Below are 27,468 nucleotides of genomic sequence, written 5' to 3'. Positions count from 1 at the left end.
TAACATGATAGCAGCAGGGTTGGCCATTTCTATGGGTATCGCTTTGTGGATTTATTGTACTATCTCAGAGTTCTTCCATCTTATAAAGCATGTTTTGAGGGATGTTGGAGACTTTTAGACATAAGAAATAGAGCTACATATTCTCTCACACTCCCCAAGCCTTTCCAATTTATCTTTAAAATTCATATAGGGAAAGGCTGGCATGGAATTGTCTCTGTTTTCATGGCTTGACATTTAACATGGCATCAAATTCTTCCCGTTTCTACATAAAGTGTCTAAATGTGGTGGCAAAAATAATAACTTTGTAGATATTATAATAGGGACACAGCAAGTGCTAGACCACATGAAAGTCTCCAGATGAATGTTGTCTTTAACAGCAGCTTGGAAAGCTTCCCTCAGGAAAAAATGCAGAGAAGCTGATGCAATACAGGAAGCCAGGGCACGAATTCCTTTTGGATACAAGCTCTGAAGTACGCAGCCTCAGGGCTTAATATAAATTACAGTGGGTGCCATTTGGAAACCCTGTGAGAAGTACCCTGTGTCAGCATGGCCATAGCAGTAAGCAACAGAGAGTGGCAGGCTGTGTCCGGTTGGAGCGTACTGGTGTAAAAAAAAAAAAAAAATTTCCTGAATTTAAGAGAAGTGCTGCTTCATGTGCAAAGTGATGAGAGTCTTTGGTGATGTCCGTCTAGCACCAGGACTGCAGAACTGGCTTGGTACCAATACGATTTTGGTCCTTTAAAAAAACACATGTTAAGATGATAGGAAAGAAAAAAAAAGTGTTATAGAAAGCAGTGCTTCAGGATATTTTTCACCATGCCTTTCTTTTTAAATGGCAAAAGCATTCTATCTGTTCTCATTCTCTTAGCAGAGCAGTGAGCCCAGGAAAATGGGCTTGCATAAGGGCTGTGCTAAAGAAGAGCTTTTAAATGTCAGGGATGCCAATGTTTTTGCACAAGACAAAGCCAAAGCAGAGGCTGGCAAGGTGAGGCTTTAAAACTCCCAAGTGGGGGAAATTTTGTTGTGTGAATTATTTTCATATGAAGTGTTTTCTGATTTTTGAGTATAAAATTGAAGTATCTGCGCACAAAGAATAAGTTAGTCTATTTCTAATTAAAATATAGACATAATTATACAGCTTTTAGAAAGTTTCACGAACACATAATGTCCATTACCAACACTGAACTTACATGGGAATTTAGTGTCAACTGACACTTTGAACATATTGTAGAATAAATGCATAAATGCTACTCAGTGGTTCTAAAAGAGTTGAGCAAGCAGGGGCAAGAGAGGGCCAGCTTGCAGTGTGCACCTGTATTCAATTTCTGTTACTTATTACTTAGAGAACAGGAAATGTTTCTTGCAGGAATCTAGCCCCAAGTAAGCACATTTATTTCAAGAATTAAAGTATATGGATTTGGGTCTTGTTGAGCTTTGGGCTAACTCAGCACTGTCAGCCACGGCCTTCCATCATAAAAATATATAGAGCTGCTGCTTGGATTTCTGCATGTTTACCCAGCTTGTATCACATCTTGGCATTCAGATGAGTGTTTCTCTGGTGAGGCATTCCTGCAGTTTCTGTTGAATGAGCCTGCCCACCTTATCGAGGGCAGCCAGATTCCCAGAATAGGAATATGCAGAGGTTGACTCAAACAAAGATCCTGTAACAGCAGCAACTGTTCTTTTAAGGTGGTGTTTGTGGTTATCGGCAGTATGCTCCCAGCTCTTCCCCTCGCTGTGCTTTCTTCAGGACTGTGAAGCTCAATGTTGTGTGAGGATCGCAAAGCATTGTAGGAACGTGATTCTTGGAGGCGTGGTGCTGTCGGGGCTTTTTGTGTTGCAGGGATCATTCCCCCATAAGAAATGCACAGGATAGATTTCGAAGAATTACTCTTCCTGGCAAGTTGCTGCCCTGTGTCCTTTTGCCGTCTCTTGACAGAAGTTTATTCCTTTGTTTTGCAGCATTGCAGTAAGGAAAATCAATAGCCCAAGACTTATCAGCAAGCAGAAATCTGTCTGACACTAAAATGGCAAGACTCTGGTTGTGTGTTTCCCTAAGCCTTTGCTCCTTTGTCACCCATTCCTATTTTGCACCTTTCAGACTGAAGGAAAAGCTATTTCTGTAAGCAGCGAGGGTGCAAACGTACATCTCATGTATATACAGAGTGCACAGACGTGGTGGCAGTGTCTGTGCCAATGCATCCTCCATGACTCACATCAAGGAGTAAGTGCTGGGTAGTAGGGCTGGGTGGTAGGAACTGGCCCACGTCCATACTATCTATAAGGTTCAAGCTCTGCTGTGCATGGTCCTCTCTTTCACATTAACATCTCCCAGCCAAGGAAACTAACGAATTCACTGAAAGGAAAACACGAGTACGTATGCAGTGTGGATGCGTGGGGAGAAGGACAGAGCAGCAGAGCAGAGGGGGAGCCAACCTGGCAGTGCAGACACCCTGTTTGAACACCACACAGAGCTAGAGCCACGCGAAATGACACAGTTACCGCTTTTTCTGTGAGGAGTTGCTGCCATTTCATGTTCTCAATTCACTGGAACTCAGTTCTGTGCACATTCAGCTTCTGCCTTTTTCTTTTTGTAGGCTTTGACGATAAGATAGAATTTTGTAGCATTGGGATTCAGAAAAACACAAACTAACACATTCATCTGTCATCATAATACAGGCTCATTGCATTTCTATCTAAATATTTCTCAGCCGCGCATAAGATAATAGCTCATGCTACTAGACCTGCAAGCTGCTTTCCTTGCATCCTGGGGCCACTTAGGAAATTGTGGGTCATATCCTTCTTTATAGCCCTAAATCTTCCTTTGGAGGAAGAAATTAAGCATTTAGATTTTTTTAAAAAATGAGAAATACATCAGCACATATGTAACATTTAACGCATCTGTAAGTCAGTACACATTTATTTTCCTAGTGGTTACGTTACCTATGCCATGTAAAAAAATCAAACCTGTGCGAGTACTGCAAAATATTATTGTGACTATTAGTTTCAGTTTCTTATTTGCTAAATGGCTTTTCCTGGAAGATACTCTTACTTTTTCTGCATGCATCTACTATTAGCATTGATCCATGTGACTTTTACAAAAATTAAACATCTAGATTGCACATTCAGATTTGGGAAAAAGCTGAATTTGCTCTTTACGTTGAGAAGTATTTTGCATTCACCTACACAAAATATAAAAATGTTCCTATGTCATTTTTTTATCCATCACAACCAGCACTGCAGAGCATATTTGTAGTTTTTGCTATTCAGCCATAGAACAGAAATAATTAAACATACCTGTCAAGTTAAAATAATGAATAAACCCCAGGAAATAATGATTGATTTGTGTGTAGCCATTTCACTAGCAGAAAGCAAGTGATTGTGAATTATTTGCTGTACATAAATATGCAGTATATCTTAATGAAATGTTACGCTAGAAAACTTAACTCCTTTAGTCTGGGTTCTCAAGGGAAGCTATTATCCGGAGCACTCTGAAATTCCTGGCCTTAGTTTCTTGACATTTGTGTACAGTATTCAGTGTTACTATTGCAGTTTGCAGTAAAATAAAACAAAAGGAGGAAGATAAACAGTTGGCCAGATTTTCCACTCGTTTGGTGTAAAATCTGGAATAAGTCTACTGAAGTCAGTGGTTGGCCTCAAATAAAACCAATGAAATAGCTAGAGGAGAATTTACTATCACATGTTGGCTTGTGTATTTCCTTATGTATCTTTCAATAGACTGAACAATATATGTCTCTATTTGATGATGTGCATGAAAGGCACAGTATATTTTAATATGAATACATGAAAATTTAAAGAAAGGATAAATTTCTCTGAGAGGACAGATTTCAGGTTGCTTTGATCTCAGCTGGTATTCTTAAGTGTTTTCAGAGCTGACAAACAGGTCAGAGGTATTGAAACAGTGAGCTATTTGAAAATACTCGTTAGAGACAAGACTTTGGCACTCTTTAGGGGGTGAAAAGATATTACTTCAACCTTAAAAATTTGCCAATAATTCTCCTCCTCCTTATCAGTAAATTCACACTGCACTCAATGTATTCCAGCAGTGTATTCCCTTCTATCTCCTGTAATTGGTATTCATTGTGATAGTGACCATAATGAATTCAAGAGAGATCTCTGTGGCCATCACATGTGCTTTCCTAGAAATTCCGTTGTAATGCAGCATTATTATAACATTAAAATAACACATTACCAACTTACCACCTTCTATGGAGAAACATCACCTGCAGCCTAAGTTAATTTTATGAATATATTAGTTTGAGCTTTTGCCATCTGTTCTACCCCTTATAATAAATGCAAAAAGCATATATTTCACAATTAACTCATTAAAAAGATATGATTGATTGAAATGCACATGCATGCTCCCTCCACAATGCAGAATGCATTTAAGGTGAGATATGCAAAACAAACCAAGCAGAGTGTCTGAGTCTTAGCAGTGGACATTTTGTGATGCAGTAATGTTTATTTCTTTACATCTTCAACTGGCCTCATGCGGAGGGCCAACACACCAAGTGGCACCCAAGTTGGTTGCTTTGCTTGCCTCTTGAGAGTCGTGGCCCACCTTTGCAGGGACTGATGGGCTGTGTATCGCAGCTTTGCTTGGGAAACTGCTGCAGGCTATACTGTCTAAGGACAGTTTGGCATATATCATCCCTTTGCCTTTTCTCTCTTCTAGTGTATCAGGTGCTGAATCACTAACCTTTAAAATCTACCTACCCTGATCTTTTGAAATAATTTCTCTTGTCTGTTATATAGTAAAAATCAGAGAAAAAAGCAAGAAACCCTAAATGCTGTGCAGTCTGACTTCTGGCAGGCAGATAGGTAGGTGTAGAGAGGAATGTTATTTTCATTAGCCCTCAGCTGAAGGTGCCTTACTGCTCGCCCTGTCCATTTCCATCAGGAACATCATAGCTGCTGCAGCCATAGGCAACAATGTAGAGATTAAAACTTTAATTTTAATTCAGAGACCACATCCTTTTAATCGCAGTTTCTTCTCTGCCTGCAGTGAATAGGTGTAGCCTTTTTTCTTGTTGTTTGTGCTGCAGTGAAGGGTAGGCAACACCTGTGCCATCTGTACTGCCTGATGGTAATTGAAGCGCAGCATCTTGGGCACAAGGGTGCGTGCCCTGTCTATAGGGACATATAGGTCTATATCCCTTCCCTCGCAGAAGAGCCTCGTGCAGGATGGCTGAGGGTGAGCAAAGTGTCTTGAATAAGGAGTCAATTCTGCGTTGTTTTAGAGTATGGTACACATAGGCAGTGCCTTCTAAATAGCTCTGCTCCCCACCAGTTTATCATGATTGTCAAGAAATACTGTTTTTCAAGTGTCATTACAATCCTGAAACTGTACATATATCTCTTTTCACATCATAAGGGGTAGTCATTATTCAAAATTACCTTCTTGGCAAGAAAGTGGCACTGTCCACTGATGCTAAAAGATGCCAATTCAGCAGTACTCTTGCTAGCTAGTGAGCAAATTTCTGTCTTGATAGCACATTTTTGTAAATGCTCTGCAGTAGTCTTATGTCAGCTCTTCACATGGAGAACTGCAGGGTTTGGTCCCAACCTGCAGGATATTCCTGTATTTTATGAGAAGAGCTGCTAAAGGGAATGCTGCTTCCCTGCTTTATTCCTGAACAACTTGGGATGGTCCCAGATGCATCGGGGAGCAATGGCAGAAACATGTGCAGACTTACAATAACCTGCAAATTCTGCAATACATGTGATAAATACTGGAAAACTCCAGAACCATTTCATGAAGTATTTAAACGTATGTCATATTTGGTAGTGTGATTAGACTATACTTGCATTTTTTAAACACATTTTGGTTTATGTAATCCCCTTTCCCATGTCCCTTGCTAATAAATAAAACACCAGGTGGACTAACCAGATCTTAAATCTGTTGAATGTGCTAAACTACCACTTGTACTTCATTTGAGATTGATTTCACAGATTGAAAATGTACTGCTGATTTTCTTTTTTTTTTAAACGAAAACATCTGCATTAAGTAGAGTGGATGTCTGCCCTGTTCTCCTGTCCAGTTGCATTTCAGGAAGGATTTGTTTCATGGATGCCCGTAGTTGTGGGCTCAACTAGCCACAAGGGATCTGTCACGGACAACTCATTAAAAGCCAAACCATCACTCCTGAGAAACAGATTTCCTCACTCTAAAGGTTGCTTTCCCCTGAATAAAATGTCAGATAAATAAAAGCTGAAATATCTCTTAAGTGTGCTCTACCTATAAAATAGAAGTACATAAGCCAGCAGTATTTAGTAGTAGGAGGATGTGTGGTTGGTGGCATGTAGTATTTTTATAATTTTCATTTTTCTGATGTGAATCAGAGCTGACTACCTCCATAATAAGGTTATACATAATTTTGATTTACCCAATTTCTGTATTCAGTGTATCCACTGCAGTATATATTGTTTTCAATATCAATTTTTGGGCAAACTATACATTTCTAAATATTTCTTGTAGGAGTAAGACAAGCATAAATACCAATTGTTTTCTCCTTTTCTGGAAATGTATTTCAAGCACCATTTAAAGGCTGCACTTTCCTTGTTCTTATGGTAAAATGCTGATGACAAGAAAGACCAAGTGTACCATATTGACCTAAGTCATCTTTTCCATCTACTTCAAATTCTGTTTTGATCTTCCCCATGCTATTTTACATAATTTATTGCCTTCTCCTGCCTAAGAGGGCTTCTCCTACAGCTGTTAGCAATGCAGCTCTGTAACTTGGTCATCAGTGGGGGTTTTGCAGAGTGACATGGATGTGTCATTCCCACCAGGAAAACATGTGAACAGTATGCATAGGAGACTGAAAAAGTTCTGTATTTGGGTGTGAGAACCGCAGGCTTTGATGGTCACTTTTAACATTTGTAGCGAATTTTCTGTTTGATTAGGTGGGAAATAGTTTAAAACCCAGTTTCAGGAATCTAGAGATTTAAGTTGTCTATAATTCACTTGCCTAAATGTGACATTGGTGTAAATTTTTAAATGAAACCACAAGCTCCATGTCCAGAGCTTGACAAAGGAAAACCTCACCCCGAAGTTTGAATGGGATCTGTTATCTGGGGTTTGAAATCTGCTACAAAAAGTCAGGGTGACTATTGATATTTCCAGGGATTACTTATCTGCTTGCTTGTGTCGCTGAGCTCCACTCAGTGCTTTCTGGGCTCATTATTCTTTTATGCTAATAAAGCATAGATAAATTTTGATGCAGCACCCATGCTGCAGCACTGCTTTTGTATGAGGGGTAATGAATAGCAGATTTGGCCCTTTTCTGTTTTAATAGTCTTACAAAAGTCTCTTTGACAGAAACAAACTCCAGAAAATACCATGATTTACAAAAAGGCTATGTGGTATTCTTACTGTCCTTTTGATAAAAAGTTTGATTAAAATGGGATGTGACATCAATTAAAAAAGTATGAAAATAAAATTTTCTTTATTTTGTACTTTTTTAGGCTAACCTATGCCTACAGTTTATCTTTGGATAATTTATGCTGTCTTTGTGCCATACCTTAATTTCGAATGCATTTGTTGAAAATTTCCTGTAGCGTTCATCTATGATTGTCAAAAGGAGCTTTTATTCTGAAAAAAAAAGTAGTACTGGTTTTAATTATAATTCTAAATAGCTTCATAACCACTGTGAACCCTGAATTTACATCATTTTTATGATAGCCACACCATTGCAGGTTTATTGATTTTGTCATTTGCTTCATTACATTTAATGCAAACCTTTTGTATGGAATTATTCTGGTGCTGTGCTGGGCACGCAGGGGTCAGCGTACGCAGTCTCTAGCCAAAACAGCATAGCAATATCATTTTAGTGCAGACTCCATGCATAAATGGGGGTTGTAAATACTGTCCACCAGCAGAACAAAGTTTGCCTTCTCCTCTTGACCTTTCCAGCTGGACAAAGTTAAAACCATACCTTTTTTTTTCTCCTCCTGTGTTTCAGCTCAGCTCTTCAGTCCGCGCAACACATGTCTTTTAGCTAGAGACAAAAAGTCTTTTGGCACGAGAGCAGGAGTCGGGCAGTGCCTGCTTGTTCTGTGGCAATGCCATGCTTTGCCCAGGGACTTGAGTGGCAGGACCAGTTCTGTGCAAAATGGAAATCTTGCCTCCAGCGAGGGGATCTGCAGGGAATGCTGACCTGCTCGCGGAGTCTGTTTTGAAGAACCAATGTGCTTTTTGGCTTTCAAGGCAGAGATACTGTGGGTCTCTGGAGTCTCAGGTTGTTTCACCAGTTCACTGGGATTAAGTTTTGATATTTCAATTTGTAAATAGGCAACAGTGTTCCTGGATTTCTTGTAGCTTTTAAAGTGAATAAAACTTCCTCAGTTCTTAATTAATACTGCATCACTTTTTTCTGGATAAGACAATTATTATTAATCTAACTTCGTTTAAAAAAAAAAAAGTGATGAAAACACTGGTGCAAAACAGGTAAGTAAATGGATTCTTGTTTTCTCTAAAAGGCAATGACTTAGGCTTAAAAATTATTTTCAGTAATTGACTGGGGGACTAGATTTCCTGCACCACTCTTCCTTGACCACCAAATAAGATGGATGTCCTCCCACCTTGACCCCACCTCAGCAATGCTGCTGCTTGGTTATTGTCAGTCCTCAACTCAGCTGCAGCTTTCTGTGAGAGAGCAGAACCGGGTATTTAAAACGACGATGACGACAATGACAAAGCCTGTATAGTTTCTTGCCACATTTAGAGCACAGAAGGGAATGATTATGTTTCCCATTCAGTGATTCAGCTTGTTATAAGGCTTCACTATCTTGCAGTTGGGTGGCTCCATGAGATAAAGTGGCTGTAGGAAAATGAAGCCACCTGCAATTCAGTTCAATCCAAAATTGTTATGCCTTGAAAGGAAAACATTTTTGCAGGAAAAAAGAATTAAACTGTGTAATGATATAATTGTATTTTACAGCCTTTTCATCATAAATTGGTTTTATATGAACATATGTTCACTGTGTTTATACAGCAAGGGATGTTACACAGTCCTTTTAAACAGCTAAATTGCTGTATCATTTGAAAATTTCCTCAAAAGAAGCTCAGATCATGTAAATTCTACATAGGTATTAAGAAGATCCTGTGGAGGATCCTCATTTTCTTTTATTTTAAAAAAATCATGTTTCTGCTTGAATCTGCAATGTTTTCTTCCAATATAAAATAAGGATCTAACGCTTAAGTGAGGCACAAAGGGAATCCTCAGGCACTCAAATATCTGTTATGGGATTAATAGAAATAGCGTAAAGTTGATTATCTAGGTGTAAATCTGAGAATGGCTTTAGTAAAATAGCTTTGAGGTAGGCAAGAATAAAACCCCTTTTGTTTAAGATCTGATGACATCGGGCAAATGTGCGATGGCAGCATTGGAAAGGGCTGTTAGATGATGGTCTCATTTGTACAACTGATTTCTGCTACTGAATATCATTTTCCTCCACTTTTTTCCCTACCAAAAGCCTGTGGGATTTAATTTTGCTTTTGTTTACCCTTTGGTAGTCCCATAAATGTCAAAGAAACAAATGAGAGAATTCTATCTTCATGTGCAAGTAACCTCTGCTCCAGTCTTTTGTGGTTTTTTTTAAAGCTCTTTTTGGAGTTATTTTTCCAAATCATTGAACAGTAGTACAGTAACACTGTGATAATATGCATACACAGCTTGTCCACAGTGCTATTTTCACTTGGAATTCTTCTTTCTGGCTTTTGTTTTAGTAGGGAAAGTGAGGTTTTCTTAATTGTTCTTTTGAAGAAACATGAGACTTTCAAGAATGATCAAGATTATTTCCCTATATAATTCTGCCTATATAATATGTTGTCAGTCAGAAATTGCCTATAAGGCAGTCATGATAGTTAATACGGGAATATAGAATGATATTTGTCCAAAAAAACCCCATAGACCAAACCCCAGAATTTAACTCATTTAAACAGATAAGCTAATGGTATGAAACTGTGAGGTGGTGCACAAGATTTAAGGCAAATGGTTTGCATTAAGATCCCTGTAAGCAGTTCTTGCTGCATTTCCAGGCACACAACATACGAATCACCACGTCCAGGCTACTTCTCTGTGCAGCGAAACATTATTCTTTTTCATACTTGTTAAAAATTGCTTGTCATGACATTTGGTGGGAAATGGATGTTTCTGGTGTAAAAAGTGGCTTTCGAAATGAGATTTTTTTCTTTTCTTTTTTTCTTCTTCCTTCTACTTTTTGGTGACCTCTCAGTAGCCCTGTATGTGAGTTTCACCCTTCAACCTGCTTTATTTTGTATTTAATTTATATACTTAAGCTCAGGTCATATGCAGCATCAGCTATTGATTAGGTCCTGCTTTTAAAACCAGTCTTATAAGGAAGATGAGTGCTGCAAGGAGGTCAAGCAGTTCGCCTGGAATGCTTCACTGAGAAAGGAGGCTCGCAGTTATCTGAACCGTTTTGGTGGGGGTTTTGGTGGCGGTGGTGGGGTTTTGTTTGGTTTTTAGCTCTCTGTCTCGAGCTCCTGTTGCCTTGCAAAGACAAGACGTGGCGCGCTCACTTCTTGTGGAGCAGCTGGAAAGCCTAATTAAGGGTTAATGGCCAGGCGGGGGGATAAGCAGCAAGCTCTTGGCAATAAGTTAGGCAAACAGCACTCTCTGGAGAATGGCTGAGAAGGATGGGAGAAATGTACTGTGAAGCCAATTGTGCAGGTATCCTCTTTACCTACTTACAAAAGATTTGTTGCTTTGATTGCAAGAAAGAAAACTTTGGGGCAGGGCTTTTCTCTGGCCATTTTATTTAAGTGCTGTCACATTTCAGTATGAATTAGATGTTTGAGATTTTGTTTAAAGGGTTGGGGAAGGTAACTGGTATGCTCTTTGGATCCAAACTTGCTGCCTAATCCTACTAGGGAGTAAAAGTTTTCTTGCACATGACTGCCTTTTAGTTATGACAATCCTGGCAGGGGAAGCAGCTGGCTCTGCTACAAATATATTTATGGACTAATGTCAGGAAAAAAAAAAAAAAATACCACCTAACAAGAAAGTTTCAAAGTTTTAGGTATTAAGTTAACTTTTAAGATTCTTTGTTAATGGCTTCAATTTTGTAAGGCTTGTAGAATTATTATTTGATGGCTAGTAAGTAAATGTGAATGAACAGTTTAGACATGTAACTATTTATATTTAAGAAATCACAGTGTCTAAAGTGAAGGTTCATGTTATTCATTTCAAAATGAAATATTTTTCTTAAAGTAGTAGAAACTTAGCAATTTGCGGAGAAAACTATTCAAGTTTATAACTTCTAGGAAATTCTGTATATAAACTTGCTTCTGCAATATTTCCTGTTGATGTTAGATGTAAGGTGTAAAAATTAGTTAATAATGCAAACCATTTTTCTAATAATAAGCCATCTTCCATCTATATCTATTTTTTTTCTTTTTAAATTAGGGATGCAGTTATTTCATGATGCTGTTTTTACCAGTTTTAAATGGTATAATTGTTTCACATTTCCATTCATTAGAAGTCCTGCATTTCTAGATAAATACAGATTTTTAAGTTACCTTACTTGAGTTTCCCACACGATGGAATAAAGCCCTTTGGGGGTGACCTATCATCCTGGTTTTGCCGCGCATGTTGTCTTAGAGATTATGGTTGTCCCTGGTACTGGGATTTCTAAACTGTGAAGTTTCAGATCCAGGGTCAAGTTATTCCTTGTCCAGCAGTTAATCTCTCCGAGTGAGCAGTGATCTACAAGGAAAGCTGAGAGACTTCAGCACCTGTTAGGCCGCTTTTAAATTCTACCCAGAACTAAGCTTACATGATGATACCAGGTACCAATAGGGGTTTTGATGATAGTTTTACTTTCAAGTACTGCAATTCAGTAAAACATTAGTGCTGTGATACATGTTTTACCTATATCTTTATAAAAGTACTCTGTGACAATAGTAACATTATCAGTAACAATTGCAGTGAGTGTGTTCAGCACTTTTGATATAAACTCTCCTTGTTCGGTGTTTTAGGTTGGTACTTTCCACGTCCTGAGGCTAGGGAATCACATTTTATTTTAGAAATTATGTGGGTTAGTGGAACTGGAAGTGTTGCATTCAGTTCCTGAAATTTTGTAAAACCTCCTTATGCTGCTGACAGCTGTGCATCTGCGGGGCGGATGAATAATTATATTAGAGGGTGAGGGACTCGAATACTACAGCAATCACATAAATGCCAAAAATAGATGGATGCCATTTGCTTTTATGAATTAAAAGAAATAGACCTATGGTTTCATGTAGGTGGAAAGAAACACTCCCTGGTGAATATGCGAAAGAGTTGTCACATATGCTCTGTGCCCTGTTCCCGCAGGATATATAGTAATGCCACATTGATTTGATAAAACATTGTTCGGAAAGTTAAAGATCTGCTAACAAAAACTGAATGTAGTAATCCAAACATATTGGATGCTTATGGTTCATATGGGTGTTCGAATTGGAACATTTGCTCCAAAATGCTTGTAAACATAAATCTGCAGGATGGATTGCTGTCCTTACTCTGGGTGATAAACATTTCACAGATGACATGAATTTGGCTGGCTTGAAAACAATAAAACAAAATTACTTTTTTTTGTCAACTGTGATTTGGTTTGCTGTGTATTTCCATAGCACTTGTATTTCAAAATTGATGTAATTACTAGGTCCCAAGATGACCAAGAGCAATGTTATTTTTGGTTCCCATTTAATATGTCAGGTCTTTTATTTGCTTTCTTTTCCTACCATCTTTTCTGAGTTTTCTTTTGATTGACTTTTCTTTAAAGTTGTGGGGGTTTTTTTCTGCATAGAAACTAGTTATTCTTTCCTAACCCCCCTTGTTCTGTAGGTGCCTTGTTAAGTGTTTTGGGTTTTCATTTGTTATGCACAGGTGTTTCACTGACAGCATAAGTGAATTTTGCAAGTGTTCCGGAAATGGTGTAGACTTGGGCAAAGGAGCAGATGGCAGAGGAGGACACAAGTCACAGAGGCATAGTTCATGTGACATTTTCTTTTTGAACTATGTCATGAGATTATTAACTTGAATCTGGATAACTACTGGAGGAAGATGGATAGGTCTTCAAATTCATATATAACTGCTTGACAAACATTTCATGTCTGTGAGTGGACTTTGGCAATGCTGATAATGAGAAGTCACCTTTAGGCTGGCCTGCTCAAGACTCTTGCACGAGGCTCTGAATCCACACAGAAATGGGGTTTTCTCCCCCAAGGACCTCATCATACACCAGACAGGACATGACACCACTCACATCTCTTGAAACGAAAGGTTATGAGTTTGGAAAAGGCTGTTTGGTGAAAGTTCAGCAGTCAAAGCTCAGTATGTACAGTGTATTGCCCAGAGCAGGCTCCAGTCGAGTGTTTTCCATCCTGCAATTGCTCACAGCTTACCCCTTCCCTACAGATATGATCTTCTAATGTTTTGGGGTCTTTGTGACAAAGGTGCTTTCACATCACTAGCGTCCTAGCTCCTGGGTAAGACAGTGACCCAGCACTCTCCGGTCCTGGAGCCACGGTCAGTCACTGCTTTTTCACTGAAGGATCTACACTGCAGAGTATTATTTTTATGAACATAGTACAAATATCAATAAATATATAACAGCATACAGCAAGAACTCACCCCTTCATCAAAGCTTTTGTAGCGTAATTTGGTAATGCAGAAATCCAAAGCATGTGTTATGTTAACTTATTTCTTTGAAATCACATAAGCGAACAAGGAAATTTGGGGCAATGAAGTATAGAGTCAGAGCTGTAACCATAAGAAGTAATTCCTGTGGGAATTTGGATGTGGAACTTGCATTCATTACCTTCGGTAGCGAGAATGAAGTTTGATGTACATGCCTTAAAATCTCAGAAGCTTGACGATGAATTGCAAGGTCTCTTTCCCACCCTTAGCACCGACTCATCTAAACTCGCCCGTATGTTTATCTAGCATTGATTACTAGTCAACCACACGTCTGACGTAGAAAATGAGATGTGATGCCAAGAAATGACAAATATAAAAACTCATAAAAACAGAGGATCAGGACATTGCATGTGCATTGAAGCAACGACTGGAAAACAATTCTCAAATGTTTTTATAGTATCCATTGCTGGCCTTGTTTTATATCAGTAAGAGGGCAACAGCCTTAGGAGCATAGTTATATGATGTATGTGAGTCTGCTGCTCGTTTTCAGGAGGCCTGAGAAGTCACAAACCTGCAAAGCAGAGAAACTTGTATTCAGAGTGAGGAGTCAGAATTTGAAGCTGCATGTGAACCTCAGCCATTTAGGAGCATTTGCATGTTAAAAACACAATCTCTGATAATGCCCAGACAGGTAGGCAGTGACCAAGAGAAAGCTGTAACTAAGCCAAATGGCTCCTTGTCTTAAAGTAATTGAAACCACTTATTTTTCATTGGTTATTTTTCAGTGGCCAGTTTTACAGTGGGAATTACTAGAATAATTTAAATTTCATGTCTCAGAGGTGAGTTGCTGTTGCCAGATCAGTATAAGAGAAAATGAATAAAATGAAACAAACCTGGAAGCAGCACCCCACACAGACCTTTCATCATCTGGAGTGCCACTTACTCATCCTAAAATCGGAGCCCACAGCTGTTTGAAAGGTGAAATGGCCTACTCTTTCTCTGCCCATAGAAAAGCTTGTGAGCCTGTGCTAAGGAGCATCAACTCTGGGAACCTGTTTCAGAGTGATTTAAAACTAATGCAGCATCTTAAAATATGTAGTGCCCGTTAACTATGCTCCAGTGACTGTGGGTTTTAGTTATTATTTTAGCACTTCTTGGATGTTGAGGAGCTGAATACAACTGTGTCCAAAAAACCCAAAAAAACCCCAACCCCCCAAAAAACCCCCAAGAAATCAGGATCTGATTGAAAAAATCATTGGTGTGTTATACTAAGATACTACAGTTCATAAGTGCAAGATGTTAGTTGTTTGGGTATTCGTTCAGTAGGTATTGATGTTAATTTTCTAATTAAAAAAAAAAAAAAAAGTCACCAAACCAAAAGAACGGTTTGCCCAAATTTACCACCATGTAACAAGGTTGACAGTGCTGTGACTTTATTCACAGCATTTACTATTTTGGTATTATTTCCTCCTAATTTTTGTCTTAAGAGCTAGAAAACATACATCAAGTCATTGTATGACTGCGGGTGATAGAATTAATCTAATGTAATATGTGATTTCAAAGGGGACACATGTCTGGAGATCGAATGTCAAGATTCCTTTTTGCTCTGTCATCTCCCTAACTGTGTAGAAGAGGTGCTTCTGGTGTCTGGCCCTTGGGCGCATTTACCTTCCCTTAATTGTCAGGGTCTATCGCATTTGCTCTCTGGCACAGCCTCTATCTCGTCATGCAATTTTCATGTTAGCTGAAAAAGTCTAAGCCTCTTAAAGGCAGGAGAGCCTGAGTTTTCCTCTCAAAGCTGAATTTAGTAAATTATTAATAATAAAAATGTGTAAACAATGAAACACCAGAATTAATAAGATTTTTGCTAAGCAACCTTGTTAAATAACCACCTTGCTTTGTTACATCCCACCTTTATCCTGGCAGTACAGGTGGGCATCTTTAGTCCCTTGTCCCAGTGAGCTCTGCGCAGCCCCGGGGAAGCCCTTGGGTGGTGTCCTTGGGGCAGCACGAGTGTCATCTGTGTCCAGATCGTCTCCTGTCCTGCGTTGTGCGTAAGAACCAGCAGAGCAACAACTCTGCCTTGTTGCATCGCTCTATAGAGTTTCTAGCAGTGCTCTGGCCTACTGAAGCCATATTTTAGAAATACCGGTAGTTCCAAACAAATTTTGTCTTTGATAGCTGACAACTGATGTAAATTTTAATATTAAGGATGAAGCATTCTGTGTCTGTCTTTAAGTTTTGGTTCTGTAATGAATTTGTTACTACAGGGAACATACACACAGAATCGTTTTTAAGGAAAAAACCCAAACCCCATTTGCGTTCTGCTGTATTGCTCTACCATAACAGCTAGCCTGTGGAGGCTTATTTGTTTTTCCTTCAAAACTAGCATGACTTATGTGCTATTAGTTCCATGTAAGTAATTCCATGATGGTACATGAGCCTATGTAAACGTTGCCCTTGCTTATAATACGCATCTTGACACGTGCCTCCGGCAGCAGGGCCATCGGGGGCTCCCCGTGGTGCAAGTTCTGCGGTGCTGCTGTCCTCGAGGAAGGATGCGGGCAGCGGAGCCTGGTCCCTGCAGGTGCGCTGTACCTCTTTCTCCCCCAGAGCACCGCACAGGCACACTGAAGGGGAGAAAAGGGCTCAAGGTTTGATGGAAGTGCCGACCACAAACGTGTAAACAGAGGTAATTCCAGCCCTTAGTGCAGGTCAGGGTGGCAAGGAGCATTTCCTTAGTGATCCCATTCCACCTGCAGCAGCCAGGTGGATTAACCTGCTGCACTTCCTCTACCCCATTCTCTTGGTATATTACAAATTTCTACTAATTATTTAGATTAAATATCTGCATATTTTTCTATGTAAGTGCCTTCGTTTCAGATTTTCCACAGTTTCATAGTAATATCCCTACTGATATGTTTTCCTATTGATATTCCTAATATGATTTCCTGGTAAGATTTCCTATTAATAAGGTGAATGATTAGTAACATTTTGGAATTAGAACTTTCCATTACATGTGGTATTTGGTACCTGTCAAGTGAAAATAACAATAAATAAAACAAAGATTTAAGTAAGTGCAAACCTTCTGAAAACGTAAAAACCACTACAGTAAATAACTTTCATATTCTCTAACACCCGTTTTATCTTCCTCATTTCTTCCCCTTTTCCCCTTTGGGGCTATGGCAGAGGAGAACAACAGATGGTTATCAGTCAAGAGTAACTAGGGAAACCGCAAAACCTGCCCAATTGCTATGGAGACAGCCATTTCTGTGCTTAGTATGCACTATTTGTTACATCAGCAACCAGAGAGAGTTAAAAAAAGAAAAAAAAATTGTTCTAAATCCCCTTTATTGAAAGGAAATCTTGGGTTTGTGTGTATGTATACTTGTGGGAAGAGGCAGCAGTAGTCTACTTGTTCATTTGTCACTTAAGTTTTGCATTAAGCTAATATGATGTCTATCTTTTGACAGCAACATTTTGAATTGTGAGTTAATGTAATAAAAAAACTTACAGTAAATACTTAATACTTTTGAATAGTCTGCAGAGTAATTATTTATAAGCAACTCTTCCCCTCCACATCAGATATCCCTCCCTCCTTATTTAAAAACATCATAGGTCGGGTATGAAAACTGAAGACAGAGAATATGACTGTGCCCAATTATTTCATGCAGATGAGCTCTTTCTGCACAACGCTTCAACCATAGCTTTTGGCAAAACCACACCTTTAGGGAACAAACAAAAAAAGGAATTTTGGAACACTTGTGAAAATCCCAGAGGGAGATTTCAGGTTGATCACAACAGCTCTGTCATTTGTGTTTTGCACCACCGATCTACTCCACTTGAGAATTATTTAAATGGTGAATTTAATGTATCAATTCTTTAAATTTTCTAATAGAAGTAAGATCTTATAGAGTGATTTCAGTAAAGCATCAATATAGAGTAAACATTAAACATGAAAAATGCATTAAAAGCTACTTTGGAATAACTTTATATTATTTCAGTTTAATTCAATTTAGTATTAGTTCAAAGGACCATCTGTTACCATTGGTGGTGCTTCCTTATCACTTTAATTTAAGGATAAGGACTTTAGTTTGGTAGGTGAGAAATTTTACATAGATGTTTTGGGTCACTTTCCTTTGAAATTTTAACATTCTCAAAGTTATTAAGGACTGGATTGGAGGCTGGACAATGAATGTTATAGAGTGTCTCTCTAATTCTTACAGGTTATTGAAGAGTTTCAGTACAAGGTTGTAAACTTACAGGAAAGTGACGGCATAGACCCAGCAGTTTGTATTAGAAAAAAACTGGACAAGGTTTGGGAAAAATGTCCAAACTGATGTTCTTGTGGAGATGTAATTAACAAAATCTATTTTTCTTTAAACAATTTCATAGTAAGTTACAGTGAATTTACTTTCCTGTGAAATGGCTATTGAAAATTCCTTTAAATTCTTAAGTAATACAATACTTTTCATATGGATACTTCTGGTTAAATATGCAAGTCTTATTAAAGAGGAAATAGCTCTTGCTTACTTGTGGTTCTGTAACAGTAGATATCTATAACAGTAGTAATTTCCTATCTATAACAGCAGAACTTTCTCAAATATGCAAGTACTCTAACACTTCTTTTTACACTAAACATGTAAAATATGAGAAATAAAGAAATCTGAAAAGTATTTATTACAGTACTTGTTAATACAGGCTTTTATTTATATATTTAACTAGATTCTGGACAAAATATATAAAGAGGTTATAGTAATTAAACTACTGTCACAGTATAATTAAAAACCAGATTAATACTTGAGCTCTGCAGTGGCCTTGGTAATGTTTGTAAATGGAAAAAAAACCCAACCCCTCACTGAAAAAAATAATGTACAAAACACTGATTATATAGCTCATTATTGAGAAATGTTGATACTGGAAGGACCTCTTCTTCATGAATGTGAGTATGGATAATTGCAGAAAAAATATTGAAAGCTCCTATATATGGGATCAGGTTAGTTGTTACAATATGAAGAAACATTGCTAGAAATATAAATGGAGAGTTTTAAACATTAACTAAGTTGTAATGTTAGTAAAAGATTAGATTATTTCAGTTTGGAAAATTTCACCCTAAATGAATTAAATTCTTCAGTATTTTAGAAGAGTTTTGTGGTTTTGTTTTTTTAAAACCTTAAATCTAGTAGCATGATAAAAATTACATCAGCTTTGTTGCTGGGGATTTTTATCTCTCAAATGCATTTGAAAACTTAAATATTCCTTATTGTTGTGAGCAAAACCTCCAAGCCTTGGTATTTAAAGGATTATTTCAAATGGCAAAATAATACCAACATTGTAAAATCCTATTCCTTCCAAATGTTATTTGAAATTTAACTCTCATGTATGATAGATAATGTACAAATCTAAGCGGATAAGCCGGAGTTACACACTGTCAGGGGAATTGTGTTTTAAACAGTTAAAGCGGGGTCTTGGCCAAAGCACAGACTATTCCAGTGATATAAATCTATTAGGATGCAGTGTTATTTCTGATTTCACAGAAAGGTGATTTGCATCTCAGTTCTTTTCTTTAAAACATCAATTTTAAAGATAGACAATGATCAATCAGTTGCATATAATTTAGTCACGTAATTTTCTTGCTTTTTAATAAAAACTGAGACTAGCTCTTGAGTCATGGTTAGAGTCAGATTATAATAATACCTATGGCATTATGTATGCCATATGCTCTACCATATGCAAGATGCCTTTTTCTCCAAAGAGTTTTATAAATTCTCACATTGTTTATAAGCATTTGTCTGTGTCAGACTTCACCTAAATCCCATACACCTATTCAATATTTTCCCTGCTCATGTGTTTTTTCTCTGAGATCTTCTGGTATTGCTCTTTGTATCTGTTAGTACTGTCTGGTTGCTAATTGCCTGTCACGGAGATCTTGGATCCCTGGAGCCTCTTAGGTGAGGTCAGAGTAGGTAATTCAATCACACACGAGCTGCTGGGTTTCCCAGGCTGGGATCTGAGCTCACTGACGTTGGAGCAAGAACCCTTTCTGACAATGTCACCGAGGATTGTGTCTAAGGTGTGAGAGATTCAGCATTCAACCCAAACACTTTAACCCAAATAAAAGTTAGATATCTATCTAACTTAGCAAAAACTTGGAAGTTCCGAGTTTGACGGTGTTTATTTGCTCATGCCTTGGCTTGTAGCTCTTACGATGTGCCATGTGTATTGTATGGCTATTTCACACAGCTTGGTTATTGCGGTTTTATTCATCCTTTAGCCTTTTTTAAATACAGAGGCTCACTTTTTCTGTGTGAGAGCCCTTACTTTCTTCAGAGGCAGTTGAATCAATAGTTTTAGATGAAGTCTGAGCTTAGTGCTGCATTCCTTCAAAAGGCAGGAGTAAATGGAGGTATAAAAAGTGACTTTGTGCATTTTAAAATTGTGTCTTAAATCTGAGTTTGTGTTGTCTGACCTTTTTTCCCCATTACATTACACCATTACATGCATATCATCCTGTTTGTAATATTTAGGAGAAAAAGATCTTCTGGAAAGCGTATGAACACTGACAAATAGAGATGGCATTTAAGTCTGAATAAATGCTTCTGCTGGCTGAGACCATTTTTTAAATTTACCTGTAAGCCTGGAGCTGATCTGTGCCTCAGGTAGCAGTGCTCTGAGTGTGACCGAGGGCTCTGTTCAGAAGGCAGCAGTGAAGAAATGAGCGCAGTGTTGCATGTTCCTCAAGGAAATGTGTGTGCCACCTGTTCTGAAATAGTGGGGGGGTTTCTCTTTTTTTTTTTTTTTAAGTTGAATTTTTACTTTTCTCTGCATATGATTAGTTTTATTCAGGTAAGATGTTCTTTCCAAGAAATGTTAGACATGTCTATTCTGCATGTTGAAGAGCTGCACGCACAGCTTACCCACATTGAGTATGTGATCTGGCTGCTAGCCCACATCACAGGATTTTTATTTTGTCTTCACGGGTATAAAAGTATGTGTTGAACACCTGGCTTTGCCTTTCTTTAAGGCTTTACCTGAAGTTTTCTCAAAACTTTAACCTAACACATTGTCTTGGAAGGAAGACGTTATTTGGACTTTAAACTCTCAAATCTCTAGTCTCTGCTTAACCACTCACCAGGGTGCTGTACAGATGCAAAGAAATAGAATTTCCATCTTTGCACAGAGAGAAATAAATGGGGAGGTGAAGGGTCTTAAAAACAGCCATGCCTAATTTTAAGACAACTAATAGTTCTATTCCTTTTGAGAAGACATTCTCATGCTTAAACACAGCTGTGAATGTTTTGGCATGATAGATATCAGGAGACATGAGCTCTGTTACAAAGAAGCATTAAAGGTGTGGATATCTCCCAGAGACTGTGCAGGTTTAGTTTATGGGGCACACAGAATCAGGGTGTATCTCTACCGAATATTTTCCCTGTTTACTGACTGTCCCGCTAAGTGCCTGTCTTCTGGGCATCTAGAGGTTTCCCTTGCTGTGGTCCTGTGGATTAGTCACATGGACTAAGCTTGGTTGTTAGCACTAGCGTGACTGAACCTATAGAAATATGATCAAGATTGTCGTTATGCTTTTTCAACAAAAATCAATCTGTGAGAGTAGCATGTAAAAAAAAATACACAGCATATGAAGCCCTTTAACCAGAAGACTTTGTGACTAGCACACTGGGTTTATTTGCTTATTTTAGTGTATTTGGCAGAAAAATCAATATTATAGTATAACTCAAAAATAGGCAATATATAGTACTTCCCATAGAAGAAAAGAGAGAGGTGATTCTGAAGTTGCGCCTGCTCTCTCTTCATCATGCCAACTTTATGCTTAATAAAGCCAGCTGAAGTGTAAAGTACTTAGTCATGCAACGAGCATTATATTTAACTCATTTGAAGTTTATCCCTCCTGCAAGGCACCATCCTTTCTGTTTGAGCAACAAATTTTTAACAACCCACACAATTAAACAGGGATCTCGGAAAAAGCCACTCAGCAGCCACTGGTCCTCCCAGCAGTCAAAAATATATAGTTTTTAGCATCTTTGCTAGGTGGTGGGAGAAACTGAGAGAACATAAATAAATATGTATGTATATACTTATATACATAAGTATATATACTATGCGTGAACGCTCATGCTACAGAAAAATCTATTTGGATGATTGTACATCCCGGTATCTGTCAGTATAGGAGATGTCACTGAAGTTTTGCCAAATTCAGCACGTTCTCCAAAGTTATGAGAGCTATGAGAAACCTTAGCTGGGATTTATGCTTGCTAAGCTTTTTAGTAGACCTTATAGTGCGTATGGTTTTTCATGCACTTTAAATCATAAAAAGCATGATATTCATCGAGACCAGACTATGTTATAGAGGATAAGTTTCCCATAGTCTTCAAATATATACATAGTCAAGATGCTCAATGTTAGTGGATCAAACTCAATCTTTAAAGGGGTGTGTAAAGATTAATATTTGCTCTGTCTGTGCTTTATTGCTATATAATAAGTAAGTTGTGACAAATGTCTATTTAGACCAAAAATTAGGTATGGCAAATAATTGGAAAGAAGTTGGTAAAAGTATGCAGATATATAATACAGGGGTGTAATATTTTTGCTTTCTCTGTGTATATATTTATTGTTTTTAATAGCAACCAGAAACTGCAATGCAATCTTGGTGTCTTTGTTCATGATACTTTACACACACAGGACAAATGGTCCCTGCCTCACCAAATCTGAAGTCTGTGCTGTGCAAAGGACAGTACAACATAGAGTCGGGAGCCTGCATCTATTTTTTTTTATGAAATGCAGATATTGTACTTACATGTGGGTAGATACATAATTTTATTTCTCTAGGTGTAAAATTTAAGAGATCGGATGTCCGAAAATATAATCACTGAATTTTAAATTACAACTTACAACTTTAATTTTCGAAGCAAGAGAGACAGATGTAGCTGTACTGCTGTATCCACGTATATTGTAAAATATACTTAAATCCTGCGTATGCAGGGAGACAAATGAGAGAACTCCACCATCCAAATATTAAATTACACATTTTGAAGCAAAATAGTGTCTTAAGTGTACGTGTGTATAATGCTTTCTGTCACTGGATTGCCCTCCCTGATGCAGTTAGAGAGAATCTGTATTTAGTCAGAAATCTTTCAATAGAACGGGCTACCAGATGGGACCAGTAACAATGCAGAGAGGCATCGAACCACCACAGACATTTGGTGCTTAGAATAATAAAAAGACTATAAAATTAGATTAGTTGAGTCTAATTTGGAATTGGTATATTCCCTATGCACTCTCACAGCTCTTGGGCAGATAAAGCCTGGAGATTTAGTACTGTCAGGACAGAGGACTCCAACTTCCAGTAAAAGAAAAAAAGGCATTCTGGGAGGTCACGGAGGGCAGCATAGTGACCTCCAATGATTTACAGGCCTTTAGCTTAATGAAATTGTTTCAGTGACATGACGGTAAAAGCTCATAATGGATTGGATGCCCTAATGTAATGAAATTACTCCCTTCTGCCTTTAAAAAAAAAAAAAAAAAAAGGCGCAATTAATATTTACTGAGACCTGACAGGCTTCAGTGTGCGGTAGCGTGCAGCGCTGTCAGACAGCAGCGAGCAGAGCCGGAGCAGCGTGGCAGCTGAGCAGCCCTGCGCCGGGGTGGCGAGCAGGCGCTGCGAGGGGGTGGAGGGACACCTCGGTGACAGGGAAGCCCCCAACCTGGCACTCCGAGGCAGATCTGCCCGTACCGGCCAGCCTTCATCCTCTCCCTTCCTTTCTGCAGGCAACTGGACAACAACCAGATCAGCTGCATCGAAGATGGAGCCTTCCGAGCCCTGCGCGACCTGGAGATCCTGTGAGTTGACTTGGTGCTGTGCTGGGGCGGCGGGGGGGTGGCTCTCCCCACGCTGCAGTGCTGGGCGAAGCCGGGGGCTCAATATCCTTCCTTCCCACCTCAGACTGGTCGTGTAGGTAGCAAAGTGAAATCTCACACTTCCCCCAGGCTGGGGGCTACCGCTAATTAAACCACAATAGACGACTTCTCTGCTACCGCTCCTGAGGAGCAGGGATATTGCCGTGCTTGCTGCTGCGTGGAACAGATGGGGTTCAGCAGTATTCAAAGTGCGTCCGATGTATGCTCTGCAGCCAGAAACCTGGCCAGGTCTGCGTAATGTTGAGTAGCGGATGGGTAACAGGTTCGTGGGGAACAATATTATGAGATATCTGACAATTGCCCTAGACAAAAAGCTGCTTAAAAGGTGTTTGGTATGTAAGAGGGAGGAGAGACGGGCGTTTGGCAGGCTTTTCAGTGCAGTCATTGGCTTTTGGGGAGGATCCTTCTCTGAGGGCTGAAATAACACCACGTTGTGCTCTTCATGTACCACAAACTTTACACATCGGCTGTTAAAGCTGCAGCACAGACAAAAGAAAAAAAAAGGATTTGACAGTGAAAGTTGACTCTAACAGAGAAAAAGCACGTTAGATTTAGAGCACTGTCATTGTAATGTAAAATCCAATATTACCCAGAAATAGGTATCTGAGCAGATAATTTGCTTATTACTAACAGTTACTTGTTCACTTGGAGACCTTTTCTGGAATAGGTTTTGATTATATGAACTGATATAAAGCTTTCCCTGTTAGCTGAAAGTTAATACTGCAAAGCTGAAAGAGTTAATACTTGTGAAAGCATACAGTCCTAAGCCAAAATGGAGAGAGAGCAGGGGGAGACCCCTTCAAAATTCAGACCCTCAACATCTGAACTGGAGTTAATACCGGTCCAGCACTGAAATCATACAGACTGAAATACAGCAGGGAAGGCCTGCTCAGACTGCTGAAAATCTTGCCCTTAAGTTACGTGCTATGAAACAGCAAATGGTAGGTGGTTACAGTAAGCACCTGCCTCACACAGCCCTGGCACCTGGAGATTCAGCAGACTCAAGACATTGCCTTTGGCTTCTGGAACAGGCAAAACCATGGGCTTTATAGACAGTGCTGTGTCACGCACCACAGTGGTTTGAATACACGTGTGATAACATAGGGAATTCTTCCCCAAGAGCTCTACCTGCTTTGTACTGATCCTCAAAGGAGTTTTGCCATCAGTTTCAGCAGAAGCAAGTTCGGCTTTCTGAGGGACCTGGGGGTGGTGGCTCTGCGTGTTGGTCTGCCACAGTCCTCTGAGACACCTTTGGCCCCCCTCTTTCAGGCTGGGATGCTGATGTTGATCAGATAGTGTGTGTCACTCCTATTGAGCTAATAGTAGGTATTTGCAGAGTTTCTTATCTGGGTCAAGACTATTGTTTGAATTCTGTATTAATAGCACTTTTCAGGAAAAGTAATGTGTTACCACTATAAAGTTTTACTTGTCTGTCAGATTGAGAAGTCTCCTGTATGGTGAAAGAAAGGAAGGAAAGAAAAAAAATCATGAAGTCCTATAAAATTGACTTCTTTTTCTTTTGATGGATTGATTTTCCATACCCACAGAGAGTGAATCAGTCCTCCACTGACAGTAGACTGTGCTATAACTTTCACTAAAATAGGCTGGACAATAAATGGAGCCTTTTTTGTAATATTCCAAGTTCTGGAGGCTCTGAAAAAGTTGCTGGGAATGCATTCCTTCTGCCCAGGATATAGTAAATGTTGAATTAATGTTTATTTACCTCTCTGCTTTGAATTGGTTAATTCTATGCGAGTTATTTGTGGGTGGGAGAAGAGGAGGATATGTAAAATACATCATAATCAGTTCTTTAATACATTTTTAATTATCAGCACAGACATACTGCTATGCTAAAAATGACTCTTAATTCTAAAAGATGAGAAAATAGATTGATAGTATCTATTTCTAAAGGTATTTTTCTTGCAGTAACAAAATGTGAGTTTTATACTTCCAACCTAATCTGAATTTTTTTCCAAGTTCTTCTTCAAAGAAAGTTTGAGTATTTAAATCTATCAAAATAAATTTGCTTAATGCCCTAGAGAATATCATATCTTCAGTTGTAAAAGTCATAAATGTTAAAAAATTAAAGCGATTTGAACCATCAAAGAATATTAACAAGTGAAACCAAATTTCATCATTTCAGACCTACTATGTATTTTATGCAGATATATTTTATCCTGTAATGCAAATATAGAAAATATTTAATGATTCTGGCAAAAATTAATCTAAGTATGTATTTGAACAGTTTGCAGGGGTACCAAATAATGTATTTCTTCCTTACCTTACTGAAATTTTGTGACCTTTCTGATATCAAACATTTACATTTCTGCATCTTTTCTCTGCACACCTGCCTGTCTACAGAATTCTAAATTCTGTAGATAACTCAGGGCAGAGACAAAACGCTTAGCATTACCCCAAAAAATAAATTAAGAACACTTTCTTTAAAAGCACTTTGGTTTCTGGATTGCACTTTTCATTCATCTTGAATTCCTCAAACAACATGAGTGCAAGGAGCTTGGTGATGTGGCAGATGTAGGAATAGAAGTTGTGCAGTTATCCTTCAAAATGAAGAGCACTCCATCATCCATGTTACTTATTTCTGCTGTTTTCATTTACTACTTTTGTTTTCTTTTTCTGTGTTACTGATACATTCCTGTACCACCAAATAGCACAGAGGCAGAGATGAAAACAAGATTGATATTTGAGGCTAATTTCAGTACTTGATGTGGTGCAATGAGTTGCTAACTTCAGCCGAAGCCTGGACCAGACCAAGGCACTGACTGCGGCTCCCAGTACAAACACTGGCTTTTGGTCACTTCTTTTATGAGCTCCCGTGTTTCGAATGTCCCAAAAGGTGTCCCTGATCCTATGAGCTGAACTATGTAGACTGTAATGCAGGTGCTGCTGGTGACTCTGAGTTTCGGGTTAAAAAGCTGCAGAAATACTAAGTATAAAGTGCTTTGGTGCCTTCTGTTGATTGTCTTTGCGCCTCCAGCAAGGTGAAGATAAGGTCTGAGAAATTACATGCAGAACTGACATGCTTACTTAAACATCCTTTCTCGGTAGTTTTGCATTGGGGCTGGTTTCTGTTCATTTGTGCATCAGATTTCCTGTATGGCTTCCCATAAAGGTTTTTGGTTTAATCTGTTGAGAAAATAGGGATTTTTCTTGTTGACATACTTCCTTTCCCCCTTTTAGTAAGGCGATAAAACATATTTCAGTGGGTTTGTCTTGCATTCCGAGACACAGAAAGATGTGTGCAACCCCTGAAACAGTCGTGAAATGTAAAAGGGGCATGTATTTGTAAAGGGATGAAAAAGTTATTAACTAACTTAGGACCTGTTGGAATAGAAATGCATAGAAAAGCCAAAGAAAATTGGTGTGAAAATTTCACTAACTAAAGTGTCATTTCTAGTAGGAGAAGGTTTTCTGCTCTGCTTAATTTTTAGTTATGTCCTGTGGCAATATCTGGCAATGACAGTATGATTGAGAAATATGTATTAGTGTAGCTGTAAACACGTTTAAAGATTATTAAAAAAAAAAAAACCCAAAGAATTCTAAAAAATAAATGTCCAGTATCCCTTATGGTGTGCGGCAACACGATGTTCATATCCTTTGTAGATTAGAAATTAGTCCATAGCTTTATTTCCAAATGTCTAAAATTATGAAGCATAGGAAATAAAACTCTTTCAGAGCTTAGAATTTCACCTTCAGTCTCTTAGGATACGCGACTAAAAGGAATTAATTTCAAGGTGGTTCAACAAGCCCAGTCAAACTGGATAAACTGGTAATATTGAGTGAATGATCATGCTATTGTCAATAGACTGGAAGTGCTGAACAATACTTGTGATTTTAGGATCCATTT

The 27,468-nt window shown here is 38.6% G+C and overlaps 1 protein-coding gene across 4 annotated transcripts in view; it reads left to right on the top strand.

The window, feature by feature from the left end:
* Positions 1-27,468, top strand: part of SLIT3 (slit guidance ligand 3) — a 528,889-nt gene that overhangs the window by 274,994 nt on the left and 226,427 nt on the right. For all 4 annotated transcript variants that reach the window (XM_054841901.1, XM_054841902.1, XM_054841900.1 and 1 more), the window contains one exon: positions 23,454-23,525. In XM_054841901.1, coding sequence (XP_054697876.1) covers positions 23,454-23,525 — 72 coding nt within the window. The remainder of the gene's footprint in view (positions 1-23,453; positions 23,526-27,468) is intronic.

Source organism: Grus americana, chromosome 14 (assembly GCF_028858705.1).
Source record: "Grus americana isolate bGruAme1 chromosome 14, bGruAme1.mat, whole genome shotgun sequence".
Taxonomy (NCBI): domain Eukaryota; kingdom Metazoa; phylum Chordata; class Aves; order Gruiformes; family Gruidae; genus Grus; species Grus americana.
Note: the sequence above shows the minus strand (reverse complement) of the source record. Positions and strands in the feature narration are given on the sequence as shown.